Here is a 24,798-nt window from a genome sequence, read left to right as displayed (position 1 = left end):
TTCGGTTACTAAATGACAAACGTGTATCTTGACTAACTTGGCTTCCTGCCTCCCAGCTGGTGTAGAGTGTTGTCATGGCTCTGGCCCAGGCCCGTAGACCTGGATGGATTTATAAGGCATTGCAACAAGGCAGCTTTTGTGTCAACAGCAGTGACAATGTACCAGACCCATTCCTGAGCTGGACAATGGCGTCCAGGCGCCGGGCTCTCTCTGGGTCCTGCCAGCCTGGGCCTTCACCGACAGGGGCCAGTTAACTACAGCTGCCAACTCGGGCCCACGGTGTTTACAGCCCTGTGAACGCCTCTGGGCTGAATCACCGCGTCTACACCACGCTGCTGGGAAGTCACCCCCTGACATAATATCCCCCCAGGATAGACACCCCTCCCCTGTGCAGTCCACAAGGGCTGCAGGGGATGCTGAGAAGACAGAGCCCCAATTCCTAACCCCAGCCAGACCAAACCTTTCTGACAGAACTCGGGCGCATCAGCAGCATCATTTCGGCCCCTGGAATTATTTGGCCCTAGTACTTTCTACAGCTCAGAGCTTATTCATTCATGTTCACAACTCAGAAAAAGGCAATGTTCAGTACACTTTAAAAATGGAGTCTTCAGGACTTCCCAGGTGGTCTGGTGGTTAAGAGTTCACCCGCCAATGCGGGGAACATGTGTCCCATCGCTGGTCCAGGAAGATTCCAGATGCTGTGGAGCACCTAAGCCTGTGCGCCACAACTACTGAGCCAGCACTCTAGAGCCCGCGCTCTGCAACAAGGGGAGCCGCTGCGATGAGAAGCCTGCGGCCACACCTAGAAAGTAGCCCTGGCTCCCTGCAACTAGAGAAAGACCCTGTGCAGCAACGAAGACTCAGCACAGCAATGAATAAATAAAATTTTGACGTATATACACCAGCATGCGTAAAGCAGCCAGCGAGCTAGCGGGAGGCCGCTGCACGGCACAGGGAGCCCCGCTCGGAGCTCCGAGATGGCCTGGGGCGGGGGGGTGGGGGTGAGGGTGGGGGGACGGGGGCGGGGGAGGCTCAAGAGGGAGGCAATAGATACAGTGCTAGTGACTGGTTCGGGCTGCTGCATGGCAGAAACCAACACAACATCGTTAAGCAATTATTCTCCAATTAAAAACAAGAACAAAAAAGAGAAAACAACAAAAATTTGTAAAAAATAAACAAGGAGCATTTACAGAGGACCCACTGAGTCCATGGCTCTCAGCACAGGGCTCTGCACATTCCTGTCATTCAGCTCAAGCTTTTACTGATGGTCAGACTCCTGACCCAAACACACCACTCTAACGTGTAACGGGCAACTGTGGACCCTCCCAGGGGTGGATCCGTGGGCAGGTGTAGTGCAAATGGCTGCATCTGGCCATGAGCCAAGGACAACACCATCAGGACTGACCATCTAACTCGCGCCCAGCACATTTACTGAACACCGGCTGGACACCATGCACCAGGACAGGGCTGGGAAAAGGTCCCTGGCCTCACAAGACATACCATCTTCTGGGGAAATAGTCAAGAAACAAGTCATAACCAATGTGCTAAGGGTCAAACACTGCGAACAACAGGCAACAATGGGGTCACAGAAAGGAAGAATCCAGTTGACTCCTATTTATAAGCTGCTCTCAAGTGAAGGTTTCCTTGGGAGAAAGGCTATATTTTTCTCCCCTAGTTTAGAAACTGGCCTTTTGATTAATTCATAAAGTAGTCCTTGTGAATTAATCGACTAGAAGTCAAACCACTTTCATTTCCTTGCCACGTATAATTTTTTGAGCCCAGTAAGCCAAGGGCCAGACCCCTGGGAAACACCACAGATCCCTACTCTAGTCTTGAGTAGGTGCTAATCAATTTTCCCTATCTTGTTTTGAGTTTATATCCCCTTTTATTTAAACTTCAGAACCCTTTTATCGTTTTTCCCCAAGATGATCTCACGGACAAGATACAAGTGATCCTCCCCACCAGATGACAATAGTCTCAAGGCCAAATCATTTCATTCAGGCTGGCTACCAGGTCCTGCCTGCACCAGGCGTTGCCATCTGCACCTTCACCATCTGTTCTCGGAATCCTAGACAGCGCCAGCTCTGGGGCAGGAGCTGATGGATGACATGGATGCAGGTCCTTGTCATCGTGGGGCCCAGAGACAAAGCAAGCGGGCACCTGCCACTCAGCACAATGAAAGTCTGCAATAATGAAGTATGGGGGGATGAGGAGGAGATGGAGGAAAGACCTCTTAGAAGAACATCTAAAGATGTGACCTCAGGGATGTTCCTGGCGGTCCAGTGGTTAAGATTCCGTGCTTCCACTGCAGTGGGCACAGGTTCGATCCCTGGTCAGGGAACTAAGATCCTGCATAAAAAGAAAAAAAAGATGTGACTTCAAGGATAATTAGGAATTAGGCAGGGGTAGACTGGGTGGGGCAGGGAGGGTGGGTACACTGCGGGAAGAACAGAGTCAAGACCTGGAGATGAAAGGAGGGGAAAGAAACTAGGAGAGGAGGCTGAAGAGAAGAGCGGGGGCCAATTGTGGAGGATCCTGCAAGCTGCGAGAGGCCGGAGTTTATCCTGTGGGACATTCTGAATGGGTCTTTAAGGGGGATGGGAGGGCGCAGTGACATACTGAGGTCTGAATTGTACAAAGAGCACTCAATAAGTGTTTGCCAACTGAGTGAACTTGTATACAAAATATTCAACTGGTGAGTCTTGAGCTGTGTGTTGACAAACTGGTTCTCATAGGTTATCTCAAGGCTCTTTACCATCTGCAAGACAAAGCTGACCAAGCAGAGTGAGAGGAAACTGAGAAAGCAGAAGCCACTCAGAACAGACTCGCAGTCTGGGGTGCCGGCAATGTTGCGAGCGGCCCAGGGGTCTTGCCAACCACCTTCTACTGGCTCATGAGCACCTCTGGCCAAGAAGATGGGGAGCTGCTTCTCAGGCGGCAGAAATGCAGCCGATTGTCTCTGGGCCTCCATGAACCAGCTGTGGAGGACACTGGGAACTTTGAAAGACAAACCTGGTTCCTTTCAGCACACTCTACCCCCAAACTCTCTCTTTGCCTTCTAATACTCAAGATCCAAAAGCAAGCACTGCAGGGCAACTGTGAAGGACTTGGGAGAAAAGAATGCGAGATCTGGGAGACCTTAAGCCAAACAAGCAGGACAAGGGAAGGACAGAGTGAGGAAACCTCTCTTTCAGGGCCCAGGGCAACCAAGTCCAAGCCTGCATTCTCCCTTTCTTTGGTAGAGTTACTTTCTAAACTAATCTGTGGCCAGATTCCAACCCACTAAGGTCAGGCAAAGAAAAAGGATTCCTCATCCTTCCATTAGTGTGGGAAAAGGGGTGACTTTTAAAAAGGAGAATGACACAGTCTGAAAAAGGGGATGAGAAGTTGATTTGGGCACACAAGAAAACTGTTATACAGCTGAAAACACTGGCTGTTTAGAAGCCTTTCAATGGTGAACTTAGGATGATTGTATACTTGAAATTAGGAGGATGATTTTTAAAGAATTCTGGGTCTCTTGAAAGTGTTAGTTGCTTAGTCGTGCCTGAGTCCTCTGCGACCCCATGGACTGGGGCCTGTCAAACTTCTCTGTCCATGGAATTCTCCAGGCAAGAAGACAGGAGTGCGTAGCCATTCCCTTCTCCAGGGGATCTTTCCAACCCAGGGATCACACCCGGGTCTTCTGCATTACAGCCAGATTCATTACCGTCTGAGCCATGAGGGAAGCCCCTAGGTCTCTTGAGTGGAAAACAATCTAATTCTAACTCTCCCCCAAGTTGGGCAGTGCGGCAAACACAGGATATTTGATATGCTTGAGATTCAAAATTACTAGCCCTCATTTATGTGGAAAAAATGAAAGCAAGAAGCTATAAACGACACCACCCAAAGGACACCCAGAAGCAGAACTAGGGTGACACCTCAGCCATGTGGACCACCTGATGCCTGTGATGCAGTACTTTCTATCAGCCAACTCAGACACAGAGAAGGAATCCTTTATTTGGACTTGACTGACCTGAAAGGCAGACTGGCCAGATACTCGCAGTGATCCCTCTTACAAAATGTCCCACACTCCACGCTGCCACAGGCACGGGGTGAGGAAACAAAACTGAGCTGGGACTTCCCTTGCGGTCCAGTGGCTAGGACTCACACTCCCCATGTGTAGGGGGCCGGCATTAAGTCCCTGGTTGGGGAGCTGGATCCCATATCCCACCACGAAGGTCAGAGGTCATGCATGCCTCAGCTAAGACTCAATGCAGCCAAATAGTAAAAAAAAACCAAAACTGAGCCTCATTCCCCCTTTCCGAGATCATCCAGGTCCTGGTGAGGAGTACTGTGGCTTTTTCATAAGCTTTCTGAGAATAAAACTGGAGCACCCTCTAATTTACGGGTGGAGAAACTTTGGCAAACAACAAAGAGCAAATGAGCTGAAGCAAAAGAAAAGCAAACTCCATTATCCTAACCTGCCTCTTGACCAGGTGCCATGTCTATGAAGAATGGAGTGAAGTCACCCATTTGCAAATTCTTAATGAAAAATCAAATCAAACCAAAACTCCATCTGAACACAGCAAAGATGGAGGCTTCCCTATTAGTCCAGTGGCTCAGATTCCACGCTCCCAGTGCAGGGGTCCCAGGTTTGATCCTCGGTTGGGGAATTAAGATCCCACATGAGGCAACTTAGAACAGTTCAAATGCCCCAACTAAAGATCCCATGTGCCACAACTAAGACCCTGTCCAGTCAAATAAACAAACAGATAAATAATAAATATTTAAAAAAAAACAAAACCCAGTAAAGATGCACGTCAGCTCCCTCTGAATGTCTCTGTGTAAGCCACTCAGAGGTGGCGCATGAAGCTCTTGACTCTTCCTGGGCGAGTGGTCACTGGGACCCGTTACTAGTAACGCCCGAGTAACAGCATTTACTGTTCAGTCGCTCAGCTGCGTCTGACTCTTTGTGACCCCATGGACCGTAGCATGCCAGGCGTCTCTGTCCTCCAATATCTCCCAGAGTTTGCTCAGATTCATGTCCATGTGACCCAAAGCCTTGCTGGAGGGCTTAGCCAGTGGCCTGGAACCTGGATGGCCTGGGCAGCCCGACAGACCCGGTGGATGGGTCAGGGCAGGGTTCTAGTTAATAGACTTCAATACAACAGTGCCTGCTGCCCGTGCACCACCCATAACGACCTGGGCACTGCTTTCCTCTCCACCCCATAGGGGCACATCTCAGCCTGTTTCTGGACTGTGACTAAGCTGCCCGCGAACCATGTGCTCCAGAGCAGAGCTTCTCAAACTTTCAAAATGGATGCAAACCCCCTGCAGGTTCTGATTCTGCAGGCCTAGGGCTTGAGCGTCTGTGTGTCTACCAGCTGTTCAGCAATGCCTGCCCACCCTGCTGTTTGAGGGGCACGCTCCGGAGTAGACGACTCTCCTTGGGCACAGATACCCCCTCCCCTACCCCAGTCTTCCGCTGTGCCCTCTGCCTTCCTCCACACCACACACAGTCAGCTCTCACCGTGTCTTAACATGGACAGCCTGAAGGTCACCTATGTTTGTGGTTCACACATACATTTTTTTTTTAACATACCTACTTTCCCAGTCACACAGATAATAGAAATTGGGCTACTGATGGGTCCAGAATCATGACGCAACCACTACAGAAACTTCCTGGCAATAACACCCTCTGCAGTCACCATGGAGGCGAGCTGTGGCTGGGTGTAAGCAGGCATCTCTAACCTGCTACGACCAGTCCCTTCTGGAATGCACTTATTTTCTGCCCATCCCACCCTTCTGAGAGTTCATCATAGCTTTTTGAAGAGGTGCCAACCAAACATGTATATGGTAGTCCAGGTGTTAAACCATAACCGTTAATCAAAATGTCAAGTCATTTTGCATTCAGTCAGCACAGCACACTGTTTGAAAGCCAAGGGGAAGAGGTGGGGGACTGGCCCATTCCAGATTAAACACTTGCCCAGATATACAAGACAGTCTCTATAAAATTTGTGTGAAACAATACATACATGGGCACACGTCCCCACTCATCATGTGCCAAGGCACTGTCTTTCTTTGCAGATTTATACTGGATGATGATGGACTAAAAGGACCATTGTTTATTCTCCATATGGGCTGCTGTGAAATGATAAAGTCCCTGAACAACAGTCTTTTCTGAACCACATTATGAAGACTACCCTTTAAAAATGGCCACCAAAGAACAACAGGACTCTCTTGTCCCCCCACAAATCCTGAGTAGAACCCTTGGCACAGCTCAGGCGCTCCCGGGTTCTCTCCTCGGGAAGAAGGCACATACATACCCAGCTTGGGGACGGGCTGCGTGTCCCAGAACTGGTAGCTTCGCTTGCTAGCCTCCTCCATGGTTTTTGCAGGTCCCTGACCCACCGAAAAAAGTTCAATGGCCTTCTGTATTTCCTGGATCCTCTCTGCTGGCAAAGAGTTCATCTGAACAAGACAAAGTTGGGGAGAGGAAAGGCTCATTATGTTAATAAGCATTTTTTATTCAGTCAAGTTCAGGAGCTAAGGGAGTACAACTCAAAGAAGGGGTGTGGCTTCTCAGGGGTCAACTGCTGTAGGACAACTGGAGAGAGTGACCGACGATGAGCCGTGTGGTGGGTGGGTGCTTCCCACAGGGTTTCTCCTCTTAGTCTTACGACGTTTGATGGCAAAACCTGGCTTAGTGTAAAATTTCAAACAATGCGGCAATGTAAATATACACAGAAGGTGAAAAACCCAGCAGTCCTGGCCCTCAAATATAACCCTTGTCATCAACAGTCTGAAATTTGGGAGGTAGGCTGGGAAAAGGCAAATATAATCTCAGACTTTTCTGCATACAAGTTCCAAACACACACACGATTTTCAAAAACTCAAACTGAATGGCAGAGTATTATTTTACCGACTGTTCTTCTTTAAATATTGTATCTTACAGGCCATTCCAGGGGGTCACATGGACCTGCTGATTCAACAACTGATTCCCCTATGAGCACAGACCACAAGGGCTCTGGCCAACCTCCTACCACTGGGCATTTGGTGATCTTGGTCTTCAGTTTCACAGACAGTGCTGTAATGAACTTTCTTCTGCATCTATTTTTCGCTCACTGAATAGGTCCTTCTGCAGGATAAAGTTTAAGAAAGGAAGACTGCTGGGTCAAAGGGGATGCACATTTGAGATTACATGTATTATCAACCTTCTCTTTAAGAAGAGAGTAGCAATTAAGAAAACAATGAACAGTGTACGAGAGTATGTTTCTCAAGACTCTCATCATTAGATTTACCAAATCTTAAACTCTGCCAATCTGGGGGGGGGGGGGGAATGGTTGCTTTAATTTTCATTTTAAGTTGAACCATCTTTTCATATAAAAACCTTTTTCTTTTGAATGGCCTGCTTATTTCATTATTTTAAACTGACTGACTTATGTAGTGCAAATAACTGCCCACTTTGTTATCTTTTGACTTTTTCAGAGAAGTTTGATAGTTGTCACTTTTTCTTTTATGGCTTCTGGGTCTTATGTCCAGTTTCAGATTCTACAAATACCTTTAGGTTCCTCTAATATTTTACTACCTCTTTTTTTTTTCATTTAAATTATAAAGGAAAGGGAGACTACAAATCAGTATATTTATACTGCTCATTTCTGGGAGGCAGAACTCTTAAGTGATTTTCATTTTGTTCCTGTTGCTAGGTTTTTTCCTACACTCCTTATAATGTATGGCATCATTATAAAAACAGAAGGGCTATGCAAATGGTGTTTTGCTGCGATTTTCTAATTTCGAAGTGAACCATTTTGATAAAGGTTTGAGTTCAACCCCCCACTGGAGTCATCTAAACACCCACCCCCAGAGAAAGAAACAAACAAGAATCCCTGAAGCGGAAGCAGGGCTTGGGCTTGTATTCCTGACTCAAAGACCTGGGTAAACCACTTCCTCACATCTTTAAAATGGGAAGACTCCCACCTACCTTGTAGAGAAGTTGAAGGCACCTCGTTAATTTAAACGATGTGCCTGGCAAGAACCTAGCTAGCGAACATGGTAGTCAACAGTGGTTACTTTATTTTTTCATAGTGGGTTTGGTATTGAAAATATTTAAAACACTGCTTGAAGCTGTATCTCAATAAGGTAGATCTGCGGTGGAGTATAACTTTTGAGGGATAAAGCAAAGGGTGGGTATACTGATGAGACTAGATTTTTTGTGAAGCTTATAAACCGAGGTAATGCTAAAAGAGGAATTATGCATCTGTCTTGAGTTTCCTCCAGGGCCTGCTTTGAAGAAGACAGCACTTATCTGAAATAAAAGGTGTTTTTTTTTTTTTTTTTTTAAGAAATGTTAATCTTTATTTCTTTATTTAACGTCTTAAGACCAGACTGTGTGTGGCATATGGGATCTTAGTTCCTGACCAGGGATCAAACCCATGCCTCCTACATTAGGAGCTCAGAGTCTTAACCACTGGACCGCCAGGGAAAACCTAAAAGGTTTTCTTCTCTTAATGTTGTTTTATTTACGAAACAAAACAATCCTTACCCACACTTCTGTGTTTCGTGTCCGCGTGTCAGCCTTAGACGTAAGCTTTAGGCCAGTGGCTCTCACCTATGGAACTCAGAAATGGGCTCTGTGGGGGTCTCAGTTCTCAGTACCGTGACTATGGCATCAAGAGAATGCTTGAAAAACATAAAGGTCTGCCTAAAAAGGAACAGATCTTCATTCTCATAGTGGCGGGGACCGAAGAAAGCAAAGGCCAAGAACCACCACTCCAGGCCACAGCGGGGCTGTCATAAGGGAATTCCTCCCCAGAGCCCAGCACAGCACCACAGGCAGTCATGCACCTGTAAACTCTGAGGGGCACTGTGCTCAGGGGCCGATGTCTAACCTGCTGTGCCTTTCAAGGTAGAACAGCAGTTTCATCACCTAGGTCTAGGGCAGCAGGGTGAGCCGACCCCTCCATCCTGCAGTAATAACAGTGGAGACTGGCAATCTATTACATTGCTCCCACGCATTTATCCCAATGCGCTCTCTTTTGAAAAAGCAACTCTCAGGCCCAAGAAAACAGAGCCTCCTTGTTACCTTCACGGGCTGATCCTGGGCTGAGTCTGTCTCGCTGCCTTTCTCTTTCCTCTTTTTTTGTTTCTTTTTCTTCTTTTTGGCTCCAGTGTCATTGGCTGGACTCAGACCACTGTAAGACAAAGTAAATACTGATGCAGGCTTTTAAAAAATCATCTGTTTTGAGCTGCACTGACAAAGAGCTTTCTGTGGAACCAGACTTTTCTTAATCAAGCCTGTGGGCTTCAGAAGCAGACCAGAGAGTCCAGGCCCCAGAAGGGGCATTTGGAGAATGCCAGGGGACACAGCTCTCCTCTCCACTCCCACCAGGGAGGGAGCCATGTGCAAGGAACAGCCTGTTTATTTGAAAGGACCTCTTCTGTTCTTGCTTCTATTTTATGTGGTTTATTTTCTTTATTTTTTTTGGTGCACCGATTGGCTTGAAGGATCCTAGCTCCATGACCAAGAATGGAACCTGGGCCCTCAGCAGCAAAACAGTGTAGTCCTAACCCCTGGACCACCAGGGAATTCCAATGGTTCACTCCCTTTAGATTGCCAGGCTGCTCACCATCAAAAGTAAATATAATTGTTAACAGGGCATTCATGTTACCAACTCTTCCTTTGAGTCCAGAATTTAAAGGGATGACAGCCCAAAGTGATCTTTTGGAAACTCTTCCTTATTTCCACTTCCCCCATCCTGCTATACTGGGTTCTCTGAGCTGCCCTAGCTGAATCTAAGACACAAGGCGGCTCTGGAAGGGAGGAAGGAGCAACGAAAAGGGCAGCTTAATGTTGCCGTTATCTGCGTCCAAAATAGTCAAGCAATCATGAGAAATGCCTAAATGAGGCCTGTAGGATAGAGGGCAACTGTCAGCCCAGCGGCAAAACCCAGCACTAGGAATCCTGCGGAAACATCAACAATGAACACCCAGCCAGCCCAGCTCAGAAGAGATTTACAGGCAACATGTGTGTGCGTGTGAACCACAGCAACGGGGATTTCCTCCTGCTGCTTTCCTTCTGCATGACTCACCCAACGAAGGAAGCAAAAACAATTTCTTAGCCACATTTAATCGTTTTCTACAGGCTTTTAAAAAATCGTTCTCTGCATCGTCTCTCAACATTTCTACTGAGACACAAATCACATTTTACATTGTGTTTTGCTAACATTTTTTTCATTTATTTGCTCCCAAATGCTTTCTCCCAATTCTTGTTGAGTTTCGGATATTAGTTTTGATTCTGGGTTTCCTTCATTTTATTGATGAATTTTAAGGCTCACTTTGAAGCCTGCTTTCCTAACCACCATCACAGTTAAGTTCCTGCCATGTTTTCAGTGCTTTTGGCATTGTCAGACCGGGAGTAATGCCGCACTCTCACGCTGCCATTCTCTCTGGAAATGTTCCCTTAAATAAGTCAAAATAAAGGGCTTCTCTGGGGGCTCAGTGGTAATGAGTCCACCTGCCAACGCAAGAGAGACAGACTCAATCCCTGGTCCAGGAAGATCCCACATGCCTCGGAGCAACTAAGCCCGTGCACCACAACTACTGAGCCTGTGCTCTGGAGCCCCGGAGACGCAACTCTGAGCCCATCTGCTGCCAACACTGAAGTCCCCGTACGCTAGAGCCCGTGCTCTGCAACAAGAGAAGTCACTGCAATGAGAAGCCGGCACACCGTGACTACAGAGCAAGCCCCCGCTTGCTAGAGGAAAGTCCGAACAGCAACAAAGACCCAGCACAGCCAAAAAAAAAAAAAAATCTTTTTTAAAGAAAGTCAAAATTAGGAGTCCAATCAAAGAGTACCCTAATCTGCAGATCAGCTAAGGGCAGGGTATTGTTTTCGCTGTATAGGCTACATAACCAATTTTCAAAGAATTAAAATAGTATAAAATACATTTTACATACCATTGTGGTAAGTACTATTTAAGCTTTATTTTGTAATTCAGAAAGCCTTCATGGTCTCAAAGTGCCTGGAAGTTACTATGAATATTAACTCTCATCTCCTAGTACGTGGTGAGCAAGCCACGTGCGGCCATTTCCTGTTGCAGAATGTCTTCAGATTTCTGTCTTCCTCAGTGTTCTTGCCTGGAGAATCCCAGGGACGGGGGAGCCTGGTGAGCTGCCGTCTATGGGATCGCACAGAGTCGGACACGACTGAAGCGACTTAGCAGCAGCAGCAGCAGTCCTGGCTGAAAGCCCTCGCATCCACACTTCATGACCTTACACTTGGACTAAAGGAATCCCCAGCCTTTCCTGGATCTCCTTGACTCACAACTGCTCTGCCTTATCCTAAACTCTGCATGGCCGTGGGACTCGCCAATGTGAAAATGGCTTTCCACGAGTCCCTCCCATGCTTGAAAGTCCACGGTGACAGCGGCTTCTTACTCTAGAAGGTATCCGGCCCAGCTTTCCCCTTGGCCCCTCACATTCAGTCCCCATCTAGCTCTTCCACCCTCATCACTCCTGCTCTGGAATAAGTGTGCCTGCACCCGTGGGGCCAGGCCTCTCATCAGGCTCCTGGTGCAGAAAGACTGAAGTCAGAGAGATCATGTCAAGGCTGGAGATTACTTTACTCCCAGCATAAGGTCATGAAGTGCAGACGCAAATGCACTTCCTAGGTATCATATCAGTGGGACCCAGAAGGCACAACACAGAAGGAAAACTGATAACATTGAGAGGGAGAATAAGGCAAACTCCCTAAAACTAGAAGCTCAGCAAAACCCCCAAGGCCATGGCAAAGAACCATTTACAAACTGAAGATTAAAGTTTTCCTCTTATTATCTCTATTTTGATATATTGCACAGGCCTGTTTGCAGTCTATGACAACTCTACTGTGGTTTTCTGATTCCAGAGACATTCTCACTTCAGTCTCAGGATTATAAGGTTTAAAAGCTGGTTGATGGCAGGAGACAAAGCAGGGTCCCATTGCTGATACAGTTTATAAGTCCTCACTCATTTCAGCTTATGGAATGAATTCTCTGGGCCCTGTAAGTGAATTACCATAAGAATTGTTTTTTATGGGAAAAAAAGCATCAGAAAGGTTAAAGTGAAGAACTCGGAGAAGGCAATGGCACCCCACTCCAGTATTCTTGCCTGGAAAATCCCACGGACGGAGGAGCCTGGTAGGCTGCAGTCCATGGGATCGCGAAGAGTCGGACACGACTGAGCGACTTCCCTTTCACTTTTCACTTTCATGCATTGGAGAAGGAAATGGCAACCCACTCCAGTGTTCTTGCCTGGAGAATCCCAGGGACGGGGGAGCCTGGTGGGCTGCCGTCTATGGGGTCACACAGAGTCAGACACGACTGAAGTGACTTAGCAGCAGCAGCAGGAGCAGATTAACCAGCTGGACACTTACTAAACACAATTTCACATAAGGAAAATAGAAGAAATTACTTCTTTCAACTGTAGACATCTTTTCACTTGGGCGAAATCCCTAAAAAGTTCCCTTCCTGCCTTTGTTCTTGCTGTTCAGTGGAAGTAGCCATCTCTTCAGAGACCCCATTTCTGGGGAAGGACCTTGGGCTGAACTCTTGTTCTGTTTTATGCATTACTAATACAAGTGCCTGGCAAACTCCAAGATCTAAACTAAAACCAGAGAGCTAATTTCATTTTCCTTGTATTTGCTTGAATCTGCACATGCAGTTACTGAGCAACAATCCTGTCTCAACCTGCACATGAAGAACACAAAGAGGAGACACTTGAAGAACAAAGGGAAGTTTAAAAGAAAAGTCAGTCACTGAGCGACCAGATACTGAGCCACCTTCCTAAGAACATCATGAGCCCATCATGGTTTCTCGGTTAACAAGCTAAACAGGAAGACAAGTGACTCAGAGCAGAGACTTCCAAGGAGCCCAGGAGGGTTAGCTTTCTAGGTGATTAGAATAACTTTAATTATCCGTAAGAAACCAAATCAAGCTCAGAGGCCTTGAGAGTAGGTCTTAGGAAATATTAGGGGTAGCTTCTTAGGAAACCAACACCATTTCACAGAAGGATGGGCTCAATTCAGATTTAGGAAGAACGAAACCAAAGGACCCCATGGAAGCAAGCTACTGCTGCTGCTGCTGCTGCTGCTAAGTCGCTTCAGTGTGTCTGACTCTGTGCGACCCCATAGATGGCAGCCTACCAGGCTCCCCAGTCCCTGGGATTCTCCAGGCAAGTACACTGGAGTGGGTTGCCATTTCCTTCTCCAATGCATAAAAGTGAAAAGTGAAAGTGAAGTCGCTCAGTCGTGTCTGACTCTAGTGACCCCGTGGACTGCAGCCTACCAGGCTCCTCCGTCCATGGGATTTTCCAGGCAAAAGTACTGGAGTGGGGTGCCATGGTCCTCCTCAAAAGAATTTGGCTTCATTTTTAAAGGGACCTGGAGTCCATCCCCACTGCGTGGGTATCCCTGGGCATGCTGGGACTCTGCAAATGAAAATAAAAAATCTCTCAGAGATCTTATTAAACCTGTCAGTCACCCTAACATACTTCAAAGGGATGGGCCAGCGCCTTGGAATATGGCAAATCAAAGTCAACCTTTGGTTCATTTGGTTGCAAAATAATGAGCAGAGAATTAGTGGAACTTGCCAGCTCTTTTTTTTTTGGAGAAGGGGCTGTTTGCCTGCAATGGAAAAGGAGACGGGAATTCACAGAAAAATTTTGAAATGTACATTCCAAAGTAAAGCTGATCGACTCAAATCATTAACGACCAACCTAGCAAGTATGGGATGAATGAACAGAATGACAAAACCAGGAACAAGGAAGAAAAGCGATCATGAAATGTCATTTTTAAAGGAAGGTCAAAATATTCTAAGTTCAAACAAGTAAGAAGTCCTATGGATGCTCTGGAAGAAAGTCAGGGCTGGGGGAGGAGATGGAAAAGGAACCTCAGTACTTATTTCTAGAAGCAGAACACAGCATCAGAGTGTGAGCGTGGTGGGAGGCAAGGGCAAGCTGACAGGAACAGCAGGGAAGCTCTAAACAACAGGAGCAGGGTGGGTCTGGACTTGGGCCTCCTCTTGATCCTGCCGATGCCACTCAAAGGTGCGGGGCTGTGGGACAGAAAGCAGTTAGCGTGGAAGCTAAAGCACCGGGGCTGGAAGGAGCTCTCAGGGCCATCTGGCTTAACCCCTTGTTTACAGAAGAGGAAACCAAGGCCCAGGGATGTAAGGCATCAACAAACTGACTGGAACCCAGGGACTAGTCACCAACCTAAGGACCCGGCCCCCTCTACTCCCAAACACTAACGTCTCATTCCCTGTGAGAATTTCTCTGAGAACCTTCAAAAGCCCTAAGACAAATTTCTGTGTGACAGATGAGCAGATACTAAAGGCAAGGAGAGCGAGCTGCGTTTTATCCAGGAAGCCTCCTCTGACCACTCCAGCTCGCATGCTCCTTGAGGCCTCTCTTTTAATGTTATGATCTCCCGCACAATTTAATACTTTGCATATAATAATGGGTTGCTGCCTGGCTTCCCAATGAGATAAAATTTGTCCTGAGTCTAGGGACCCCATCTTACACAACTGTTTCTCACAGCATCCCTAGTTATGCTGAACACACAACTGAGAGTTCACCAAATACATGCTTGACTGATGCTTCCCAGGCGTAACAGACTAAAATAAAACCCTGAGAAGCTAGAGCCCAAAAGAGGGGCAACAAAGCATCTTCAGCAATATTTCCAGAGGACAGCTGCGCCAGTGTTCTAAGAGAGTAGTAGCGATGCGGGGCTCTTTTGAGCCACTGTTTGAGATTTTAAATGATCAAATTTCTCATCCAATTTTCAACTCTCTTATTGTCTCCTCCCTCCTTAGGACCTGTTCTATTCCTACAAAAGTAAACAAAAAAGCCCCATTTTAACCATTTCCAATGGTTCCAATGTCTGAAACACAGACCATGGGTTTCGGTTTGATTATGAGATCAAAAGGAAAAAAAAAAAAAAAAGAGTTCAGAAAAGGAAATTCACAACTTTCGGTTACCTGTTTTCTACCTCCTAGAAGTAGAATTAAGCTGGAAGTTATTTTTTTAGGCTCAAATTCAAAATTTCCAGAGAAACTTACTAAATAAATAACTAGCCTCTAACGTCCTTTGGATGCCACTTGTAGACATCAGGAAATTCTTCTGCAAATCAATTTTTCTTAATTTTTTGGCCACACAGCAGCTTGTAGGACCTTAGTTCCCCAACCAGGGATTATACTCAGGGCCACAGCAGTGAAAGCGCTGAGTCCTAACCACTGGACTCCCAGGAAACTCCCCTTCTGCAAATCAATTTATTCCTGAGGTGTGATTCACCAGCAAGCCTACTGGTCGCGTATCCAGAAGACCCAAACCCAGGTGAATGCGGTGGTGTTTACTAGGGGCACAGGCGAAACCACGTGGTGTGGCTCAGCACAGCTGCCGATCTTCTGAGCAGCTGAGGCTGCAGAATCACTTAATGCCATCCCCCAAACTTTGCAAGCTCCCACTATCAGTCACCCACAAAAAACTGCCTTTGAGTCCTAAGAGATCGTAAAAATAAAAAGTCTTTACTACTGCCATCAAGGTGCCCAGGAGGCCTGTGAAAAGACCAGCAAGATGGGAAAGGATTACCAAAGATTGTTTTTACTGCCACCCTCTGCCCTCTCTGGGTTAGCCAGAGTTTTGGGGGTGAACCAGCCAATCCTGCCATGAAGGAAAGCTGGTTTTTTTCAGAGGTCACAAGAGCCCTAATACACTAAGTAGTTCAAAATGGGAATGAGATGGAAATGTAAATTCTATACACTCTGGGTTGGTTTGGTGAGCTAGACTGTAACCTAGCAACTCCAAGGTCAAATCAGATGCAGTTCAGAGACCATTTTCAGTAATTTTCTGAGTAAGGACTCAACGCTGGCAGCAATTTCACACATTGGAATGAACTCTGAAAAAGATACCAGTCTATCAAGGATAATTTAAAGGGGCCAGCCATCTCCATCACCCACTGGCTCCCTAGTTTGGGGAAAGTCCATGGGTTACTGAACACATTCAAAGACAAAGACAGAACGCACACTGCTGCAGAGTCCGGAGGAAGGAGTCAATGCAAGTAAGGAAAAGCAATGCAGCAAGTTCTGAATGGATCCTCCTGGGTGTCAAAGGGAGAGGTGGACCGGCAAGTCCTAAGTCTCATTACAAAAGCTAAATCAGTCTTTATTAAGTCTACACGAGATAATCCACGTAAAGGGCTTTAGCACAGGGTTCAGCACACAGTCACGTTAGCAATAGAGAACGTTTATTGACCACTTAACTATAGTGAAGCCTCCTTAGCTCTCTCTCAAAGACAGCAGCTGAGGAAAAAAATCTGCAGCAAGTACTGACCCTGTTAAAGAATATTAGTTTTGTTTTTGCTTTGGTGCTTTTAACAGACAACACCATATTTTATGGGCCTTACATGCAACTGTCACAAGAGTGCCTCGTCCTTGGGGAGCTGGAAGAGAGGCTTGTAGGGCAGAGATTTCAGACAAAAGGTTAAAGAGGAAGAGCTGAAGCAGCAACCTCCTAGAGTTACTGAATCTGTGGTCCCCAAACTTACGGACTCTGCAGGGAAAGGGTTAAGGGCAGACTTAGTAAAGCTGGGACATTTTAGAGTGAGCACATTAGTTAAACAATGTGAAAAATCAGCAAAACTGCTTTGCCATGAGCAGCAGTCTCCCAGAAATAGGCTCTCATTTGCTTTTCATTTCTTCTGCTTTCCAGTCTTTTCTCTTTGAAGCAGCTCTTGATTAGTTTCTTTTTAATTGCCACTTAATTGGGAAATAAAATTAGAACACTTATTTGATATCAGTGATGAGGCTTCTCTTTTCATTTCTGCTTTGATCTAGTTTTGAAGAACCAAAAGCTGAAGGGAGAAATTAAGAAAAAGGAACTAAAAAGATTTCTTCCTTCTAAGGACCAGATACAGCTATAAGCCATCAAAAAAACGTGGAAAGAGCCACTCATGGAAAAGGTGAAGAATAAAACAGAAGCAAGTAAGGATAGCTTTATGGAATTCCATTCAAAAAGACCTTTCTTTTCTCTTAAGTTTCTTCATAAGGAATAATATCGCATCATCAGGAAGTAAGAAAAACTTATAACAACCCATTTTAACCTGTCCCCACGGAGTAAGAGAACAGAATAGGAAACAGACATCCCTGATCAAAGTGTTCTTGACCAATGACTTCTCAGCATTTCAGTGGTATTAAGAACATTGCAAGATAAATTCCAACAGAATCTTAACAGCAGAAACAGTGTAAAAATTCTCTCCCATTCCCAAGCATCCAAATAAACTTTGTTATCTCACAACGAAAATCTACTGCCAGCTGATAAGGTTTATTCTTCAGCGATAAAGTGAAAGTGAAGTCGCTCAGTCGTGTCCAGCTCTTTGCGACCCCATGGACTAGCAGCCTCCCAGGCTCCTCCGTCCATGGGATTTTCCAGGCTACTCTTGGTACTGGAGTGGGTTGCCACTTCCTTCTCTAGGGGGTCTTCCCTACTCAGGGATTGAACCCGGGTCTCCTGCATTGCAGGTAGACGCTTTACCCTCTAAGCCACAAGGGAAGGCCTTCAGCGATAAATCTCTCACTAAAAACAAGCAAGCAAATTAAATCCAATAGCTGAATCATGACCTGCAGGGGGATGTAGTTATACAGATTATTTTCTGACTCTCCACTCAATTAACTGCCCACGGTAACTTATGCCAGGTAACTGGGGGGGTTGGGCTGGGGGGAATGCTACCCTCCTTTCTTTCCTCAGTTGAGTGGAATTTTTAAAAAACAGAAAAAATGTAGAGATACACACACACTCACATGCACACATCTCTACTATAGATGTATGCTTGTGAACATGTGTGTGCTTTTATGTATACACGAAACTTATACCCGCCAAATGTTTAATTATGGAAGAAAGAAAACTCAGGACTAGAAATATCAAGAACTAAAATACATAAAGAAGGGACATAAGAACCAGCACCAATGCACTTCCTATTATTCCAGCGCATGAACGCAGCTCATTTCATCAGCATAAAGCACTGAGCCCATCCTGAAAGAAAGGCCCAGAGAACAAGGGTTTGTTTTGAACTATCATTAACTTTTATTGCGGCGGAGAAGGCAATGGCGCCCTACTCCAGTACTCTTGCCTGGAAAATCCCATGGACGGAGGAGCCTGGTAGGCTGTAGACCGTGGGGTCACGAAGATTCGGACACGACTGAGTGACCTCACTTTCACTTTAACTTTTATTGCATATTGTCTGTTAGAACTGTTACCATCAAAAGGAGATATTTTTATTCTTCTACCACTTTGAACACATTTAAAATAATATTAAGTAAGGACAAGCAACATTTCAAGGAGCCAAAAAACCGTGGAAAACTTCCCTGACAAAACTGGGGCATCCTTGATTTCTGTGGGTATTTCACAGTAACTACAGGAGAAGGCAATGGCACCCCACTCCAGTACTCTTGCCTGGAAAATCCCAGGGATGGGGGAGCCTGGTGGGCTGCTGTCTACGGGGTTGCACAGAGTCGGACACGACTGAGCGACTTCACGTTCACTTTTCACTTTCATGCACTGGAGAAGGAAATGGCAACCCGCTCCAGTGTTCTTGCCTGAAGAATCCCAGGGATGGGGGAGCCTGGTGGGCTGCTGTCTGTGGGGTCGCACAGAGTCGGACACGACTGAAGCAACTTAGCAGCAGCAGAATAATAAGGCTTATGAGACTTATTTGGGGAAAATTAAGTGTACATGTGAGAAAAATCTGACATCCTTCTCAGCGAGGAGAAAGGAAGCTGCACTAACACCGGGCTACAAATTTTTAACATGTCATTCATTCATCCAGCAAATACTCATGAATACACACTGCGCTGCTGCTGCTAAGTCGCTTCAGTCGTGTCCGCCTCTGTGCGACCCCACAGACAGCAGCACTAACTGCCAGCTATCTCAGACAGGATTCCTGTTCTGAAACTCGTCATGGTCAAGTAAGACAAGGACTGGATACAAATGTTACTTAACTACTATCATGATAAAAGCTACAAAAAAATACAGTATGTGATGGGGTAAGGGGGAGGGGGTTGGGGGAGGACAGGGCAGATCTGAAGAAATAGAAGGGGGAAGGCTGCTTCAGATGTTATCTCATGTAATCTCAACAACTGGAGGTTAAGTAACTTTCCCAAGGACACAGGACTATTAAGTGTCAAAACCAGGCTTTGAACACAGGTTTGAATGATTCCAAAGTCTATGCTTTTCCCATTGTACTACACAGCTTCTCCCCCAAACCATTTCCTCTGACAATTAATGGAAAAAATGTCAAGCCTATTCAGATTCCAAGTGCCAGAACTAGACACTGCCCTTCAGGCTGGGTCCTCTGTTTCTCACCTGCGACCTCCAAGCTCACTCATACAGATCTCTAGATTTGGGATACTGCTGCTGCTGCTAAGTCGCTTCAGTCGTGTCCGCCTCTGTGGGACCCCATAGACGGCAGCCCACCAGGCTCCCCCGTTCCTGAGATTCTCCAGGCAAGAAGACTGGAGTGGGTTGCTGTTTCCTTCTCCAATGCATGAAAGTGAAAAGTGAAAGTGAAGTCGCTCAATCGTGTCCGACTCTTCGCGATCCCATGGACTGCAACCTACCAGGCTCCTCCATCCATGGGATTTTCCAGCCAAGAGTACTGGAGTGGGGTGCCACTGCCTTCTCCGTTGGGATACTAATAAACTTAATTTGTTCACCCAGCCCATAACCATGCACATCCAAAGAGTTTTTTAAGGTTACCATTTTGTTGTACTCTAAATAAAATACAGAACTTTTTGCCAAACAGTCTTGCAAAGCGATTCATAGATTATAGGCAACAAAACCAACTAACAAGCTACAGACACTGGTCAGGGCAACAGCTTAGCATTTAAAACTAAAAGCAACTACACACACAGCAAAGATGAAGTGGTACTTTCACTTCTGAAAGGAATCTCGAATTTAACAACGCTCACATGTGGTTGGGGTCTCTACTCAGAAGGGCCACTTTCCCTCCTTCCTGTTCTTAGTTCCTCTTTTTCAGCTCTTCCTTTCTCAGGAATCTAGAGGTTTTTATTATATTAGATCTGTGTACAAAAGAACACAGTCCTATAAAAACCAAATCTGACAAGTTTCCTTTCCCCCTACGTCTTCTTGTGGTTTTAAAGCTGACTGAAGAACATAAAGCTAGATCTTTTAACCTAAGCATTCATCACAAGCCACTTATAAGCCATTTAAATAATCCTTTGTTCTCCTATCACCTCAAGGTAACAGAATCTCTCTTTAAAGTTTATCCGAAGACCTCAACCTTCCACTTTTACCTCCAGGGCTACCACCAACCGACTGATTCAGAAAAGGACAAGATGGCTACGAAAATCAGACCATCAAAGACTCAGCCAAAGTTTTACATCCAAGAGTCTCTCATGACTTTCCGTTAGGAAACATACATACAGATAAGGAGAGTGAGCCTCTGGGCCAGCCACTGTAACAATGTGAGGAAAAAGAAATGATCGGGTGTGGCTTTTTGGAAGCTCAACACTCAAACGTTTGATGCGCTCCCTCTACCCGAGGAATAGCTAATCGGAAGCAAGACCCTAAAGTACAGGAGACGCAGAATTAAACCACTTCCAAACCGTCCAAGGAAGCACCATTACTCAATTTCTTGAAGCTCGAAGCTACTTCGCAAAGTTAACAGAGCAAAGATACTGAAAGACCTAACTGTACATTGCTCGGGAAACTTATGGATCATTTGGAGCAGCAGACACCATATACATTAAAATATTATCATACAGTAATTACATAGGATTTATAAGGTGAGTTTATATCTTGGGATTCTCTAGTAGTGATATTTTTACAACATAATTATGGTTGGTATAGCCTGATGAATTTCCTCCTTGAAGGTGAACTGCAGTGAAACGTTTTATTATATTATTCGTTTACTGCTAATCTCGTTGTTCACACACCACGACTGTAAGTAACATTCCTTTTGAACTGTACTGTTAGATTGACCTGCGTTGTGCCATCGAAGGCCATCGTCCAACATGCTCTTTTCCCCGGAAGCGCATGAGCCACAAGACGGGAACATTACACAGAACTTTTATATAATAAAAGTATTGAATGTCTCTGGGCCTTAACATACTGAGCACCCACCCCCGACAAATGACAAAGACAGCAACCAATCGCCAGACAGGATTCCAATATCTCAGCCAATAGGAATGTGGGGGTAGGGCTACACTAAGCTCCCGGTGACTTCCCCGCACCCCAGAGACCCAGGTTGTGGCGGACTGGATGGGAATTGGACTCCGAGGATCTCGTTACCCCCGGTTGTAGCTGTTGTCCTCCTCGTTCTCGCAATCGCTGCAGTGCTCATGACCGTTTCCATTCCCTTCCATCATCTGCGGCAGCGGAGGTGCCGGCAGCTTCACTGCTGTATCACTCTCGTCCGCCATCTTGAGTTGCGAGAGCCGGCCTCCGCGCCTCGCTACATGGGGGGCTCCTATTGGACAAGGGGAACTTGCGCGATATTCTGGGTTTTGTAGTTTTTGTGGCGAAAGTAGCCGTAGCTAGGAGCAGGTTATTCCCGGGAAACCGGAACAAGATGGACTACAATACCCAGAAATCTAGAGAGGAGGCCGTCGTGGGTGGCGAGCCAGCACTATCCGGAAGTTCTGGAGTTCGGCCGCGCGGGAGGAAAGAAGGGCCCGGCTTTGGCGAGGCCCACCCTCCGCCCCCCGGGCGGTCGCGTCGCATGCTGGGAGTTGTAGTTCGATGCAGTTTAGGGTTTGGGGCGTGGGCTCCAAAATCCTAGGTTTGACCTCAGCCGGCTCTGAGCCGTTATTGGCTGCCGTTAAGGACCGTTACCATTCTCAGGTAAGTAAGAGGCCTTGAGGCCTGCGGCTGCGACCCACTGGAAGCCCAAATGCATAGGATTTTCTTGGAGCGTCCTTCTGCAAGAAGCCAGGTTGGCTGGCTCCTGGCCGCCTTTCCTCGCTCGGGATTCTGGGCGGCCAGTGGTCGTTGGTAGCTCGAGGCCTTATGAAAGGCGGTGGATTGTGATGTGCGGAGCACTGATCCTGACCAATGACATCTGACTGCTCTGTCAGGCCTTAGCCCTTCTTGATCTGAAATTTTACCCCACACAGAGTCCCTTTCTTTCTCAGCAGCAGCCCTCCACAATTACTCAATTACTTACTGCCTTCTTCTCAACAAGTCTAGAAGGTGGGCACTACTCCCGTTTTTCACAGACAAGAAACTTGGCCCCAAAATTGGTGGGTAAATTGGACAGTCTAATAGCTAAGTGGCGGGGGTGGAGTCGGGGGAAGGCGAGAAGTATACGCATATGGATATGACTTAAACTCTCTAAATTCTTTACCACTAAAGTCCCATCGTCTCATACATCTACCCAAGTAAATTGGTTATTAGAAGGTAATTTTGACAGATTTTAAGCTATTTTTAGCCTTGACTGAATGCTCCAGTCCTTTGGGTCTTACCCCTGTGGTTGAGTAAATCACACCGGAGTGTTGAGGCAGAGCCCAAAGACATGGTTACCATTCCTAGAGATTTTCCATTCAGCTTGGGTTAGGTGGGTGTTGAGGGTAGGACAAGTTCTTATCATCAGAGAGCTGCATGAAATGATCCAGCCAAAAAGGGAAATGATCTTGCCTTTGGGATAGTCTCAGCGTGGGAAGATGAATAGAGTGGGAAGAAGTATTTCCCTTCTGACTCAGGGAAGTAAAACAAAAGAGAGCTAAATATAGTCAATGCTTGATCCTATACCAGTGGCAGGAGCAGAAGTGTTAAGAATATGATCCGAAGCAGCAGGTAACCCGCAATCATTTATATTTGACTTTGGAAGGCAAAGACTCCTGCTCAGCCTGAGAACTGTTACCCATTTTTGTCTCTCTGGGGCCACGACTGTGGTCAGCAGGATGCCTTATATGCAATGCAGGCAAAAGGAGGCGGTCAGAGATAATAATAAAGCCTTACGTGTGTTAGATGTGTTAGGTAGGTAGAATAGGGAAAAGGAGTCCAAAATGGCAGTGGCTAAAAGACAAGGAAGGGAAAAGCCCGCAGAAATAGAACAAAAGAAGGTCCGAGGACCGGAGTGAGGACCTCAGGTAAAACAAACAACACTCCAGGCTGGCCCAATTTACACAGGACAGGCCCAGGGAGAGATAAACATATAAATAGAGGAGCCAAAGCCAGCTCTCTCTGTCTCTCTCTCCCGCGTGCTGGGGCGCTCTTCTCGTGTCTTCGGATGTGTCTTTGGATCGACGTGCCCTCACACCTCGAAGATAGATCTTCCTACTATCTTCTAAATAAAATAGAGCTGTAACACTGATTTGTCTAAGAGCTATAACATGATCCATTCGAGACCTGAGAGCTATAACACAGTCTATCCAAGACCTGAGAGCTGTGACACGCCTAGGGGGCTTTAATGTCCCTCACTCCAAATCTTTGTTGTGATAAGACAAAGAACCGAGGAACATACACTCACGTGACAGATGGATTTAACTTTTCTAAGTATTTCAGTTATAATAGCTCATGCGACTTTGTGAAGGAGACTTGAAGAAAACTGCTTGGAGAAAAAAAAAAAAAGCGATACCTAGTTGCAGACCTTGGACCAGAACTCATTTCTGGTATTCTAATTCCAAGCCCTATATTTTCTTTTCCTACAGATTTGCAGAGGCTGAATGAAGGCTAATGAAATGGGACTCATGAAGAGTGATTATGGAGGTTGATGGTGCTGGTGTCTGTGGCCCCTTGCCATTCTTGCAATCTAAAGCTTAAGTAAGACACTCTGCATGGTATTTTACTGCAAACCAAGCAGTTTTGGCTCAGTAGAGAGCTTTTCTGGGAGATAGGCAAGCAATGTGACTAAGGTGACCAAGCTCAGAAGGCAAGTATGAGTCCAAGGTTCTGGAATCCAAGTTAGAATCTTCTAAAATCTTAGATTTCATAGGATTCATGATTTCTCTATAGTAAAAATTTAAATTTTTACGTTTTTAAAAAGAAATTGAGTATATGTGACACTTCATTTGTTCATTTTTTTGGCCACACCCCGTGGCTTATAGATTCCTAGTTCCCCAGCCAGGGGCTGAACCTGACCCTGGCAGTGAAAGCACCAAGTCCTAACCTCTGGACCACCAGGGAATTCCAAACACCTTTTTAAAAGCTTTATGTTTATTATTTTATTTAATAAATATCTTTCTTTTTTTAATTTATATTTATTTGGTTGTACTGGCTCTTAGTTGCAGCATGTGGGATCTAGTTCCCTGTTGCTGCTGCTGCTAAGTCGCTTCAGTCGTGTCCGACTCTGAGCGACCCCCATAGATGGCAGCCCGCCAGGCTCCCCCGTCCCTGGACCAGGGATCAAACCCAGTCCCTAGCCACTGGACCACCAGAGAAGCCCCCAACACCTTTTTTTCTTTAATGTCCATTTAATGACTGAATTTTGCCACATGTGACTTCAATGCCTGAGCTTGCTTGAATGTCTAAGTAACTAAGCCTGTGAGCCACAACTGCTGAAGCCTGAGCAGTCTAGAACCTGTGCTCTGCAACAAGAGAAGCCACTGCAGTGAGAAGCCTGAGCTCTGCAACGAAGACCTAGCACAGCCAAAAATAAATAATTTTTAAAATGAAAAAAAAAAAAGCATATAATCCTATGTAATTCTAGATAGTTTTTACATATTTTTCAATTAAGTCTTGTTCCTTTTTTTCTGAGGTAAACATCCCCAGCTTTCTGAGCTCCTCGACACACTACAGTGGCACAATTTTCCCATCTAGCTTTGCTGGCTCTTC

General features: G+C 46.0%; 1 protein-coding gene and 1 long non-coding RNA gene across 2 annotated transcripts in view; one reads left to right on the top strand and one right to left on the bottom strand.

The window, feature by feature from the left end:
• NMT1 (N-myristoyltransferase 1) overlaps positions 1-21,993 on the bottom strand; it is a 35,104-nt gene extending 13,111 nt beyond the window's left edge. Inside the window, exons 1-3 of the mRNA XM_005693946.3 lie at positions 21,316-21,993; positions 9,062-9,170; positions 6,306-6,450 (exon numbers count right to left, since the gene is read on the bottom strand). Coding sequence (XP_005694003.3) covers positions 6,306-6,450; positions 9,062-9,170; positions 21,316-21,446 — 385 coding nt within the window. The 5' untranslated portion in view covers positions 21,447-21,993. The remainder of the gene's footprint in view (positions 1-6,305; positions 6,451-9,061; positions 9,171-21,315) is intronic.
• LOC106503262 lies at positions 21,685-24,015 on the top strand. Its single transcript, XR_001296891.2, has 2 exons — positions 21,685-21,867; positions 23,676-24,015. It is a non-coding gene; the product is annotated as an uncharacterized LOC106503262 (long non-coding RNA).

The sequence above is a fragment of the Capra hircus genome, chromosome 19 (assembly GCF_001704415.2).
Source record: "Capra hircus breed San Clemente chromosome 19, ASM170441v1, whole genome shotgun sequence".
NCBI lineage: Eukaryota > Metazoa > Chordata > Mammalia > Artiodactyla > Bovidae > Capra > Capra hircus.
Note: the sequence above shows the minus strand (reverse complement) of the source record. Positions and strands in the feature narration are given on the sequence as shown.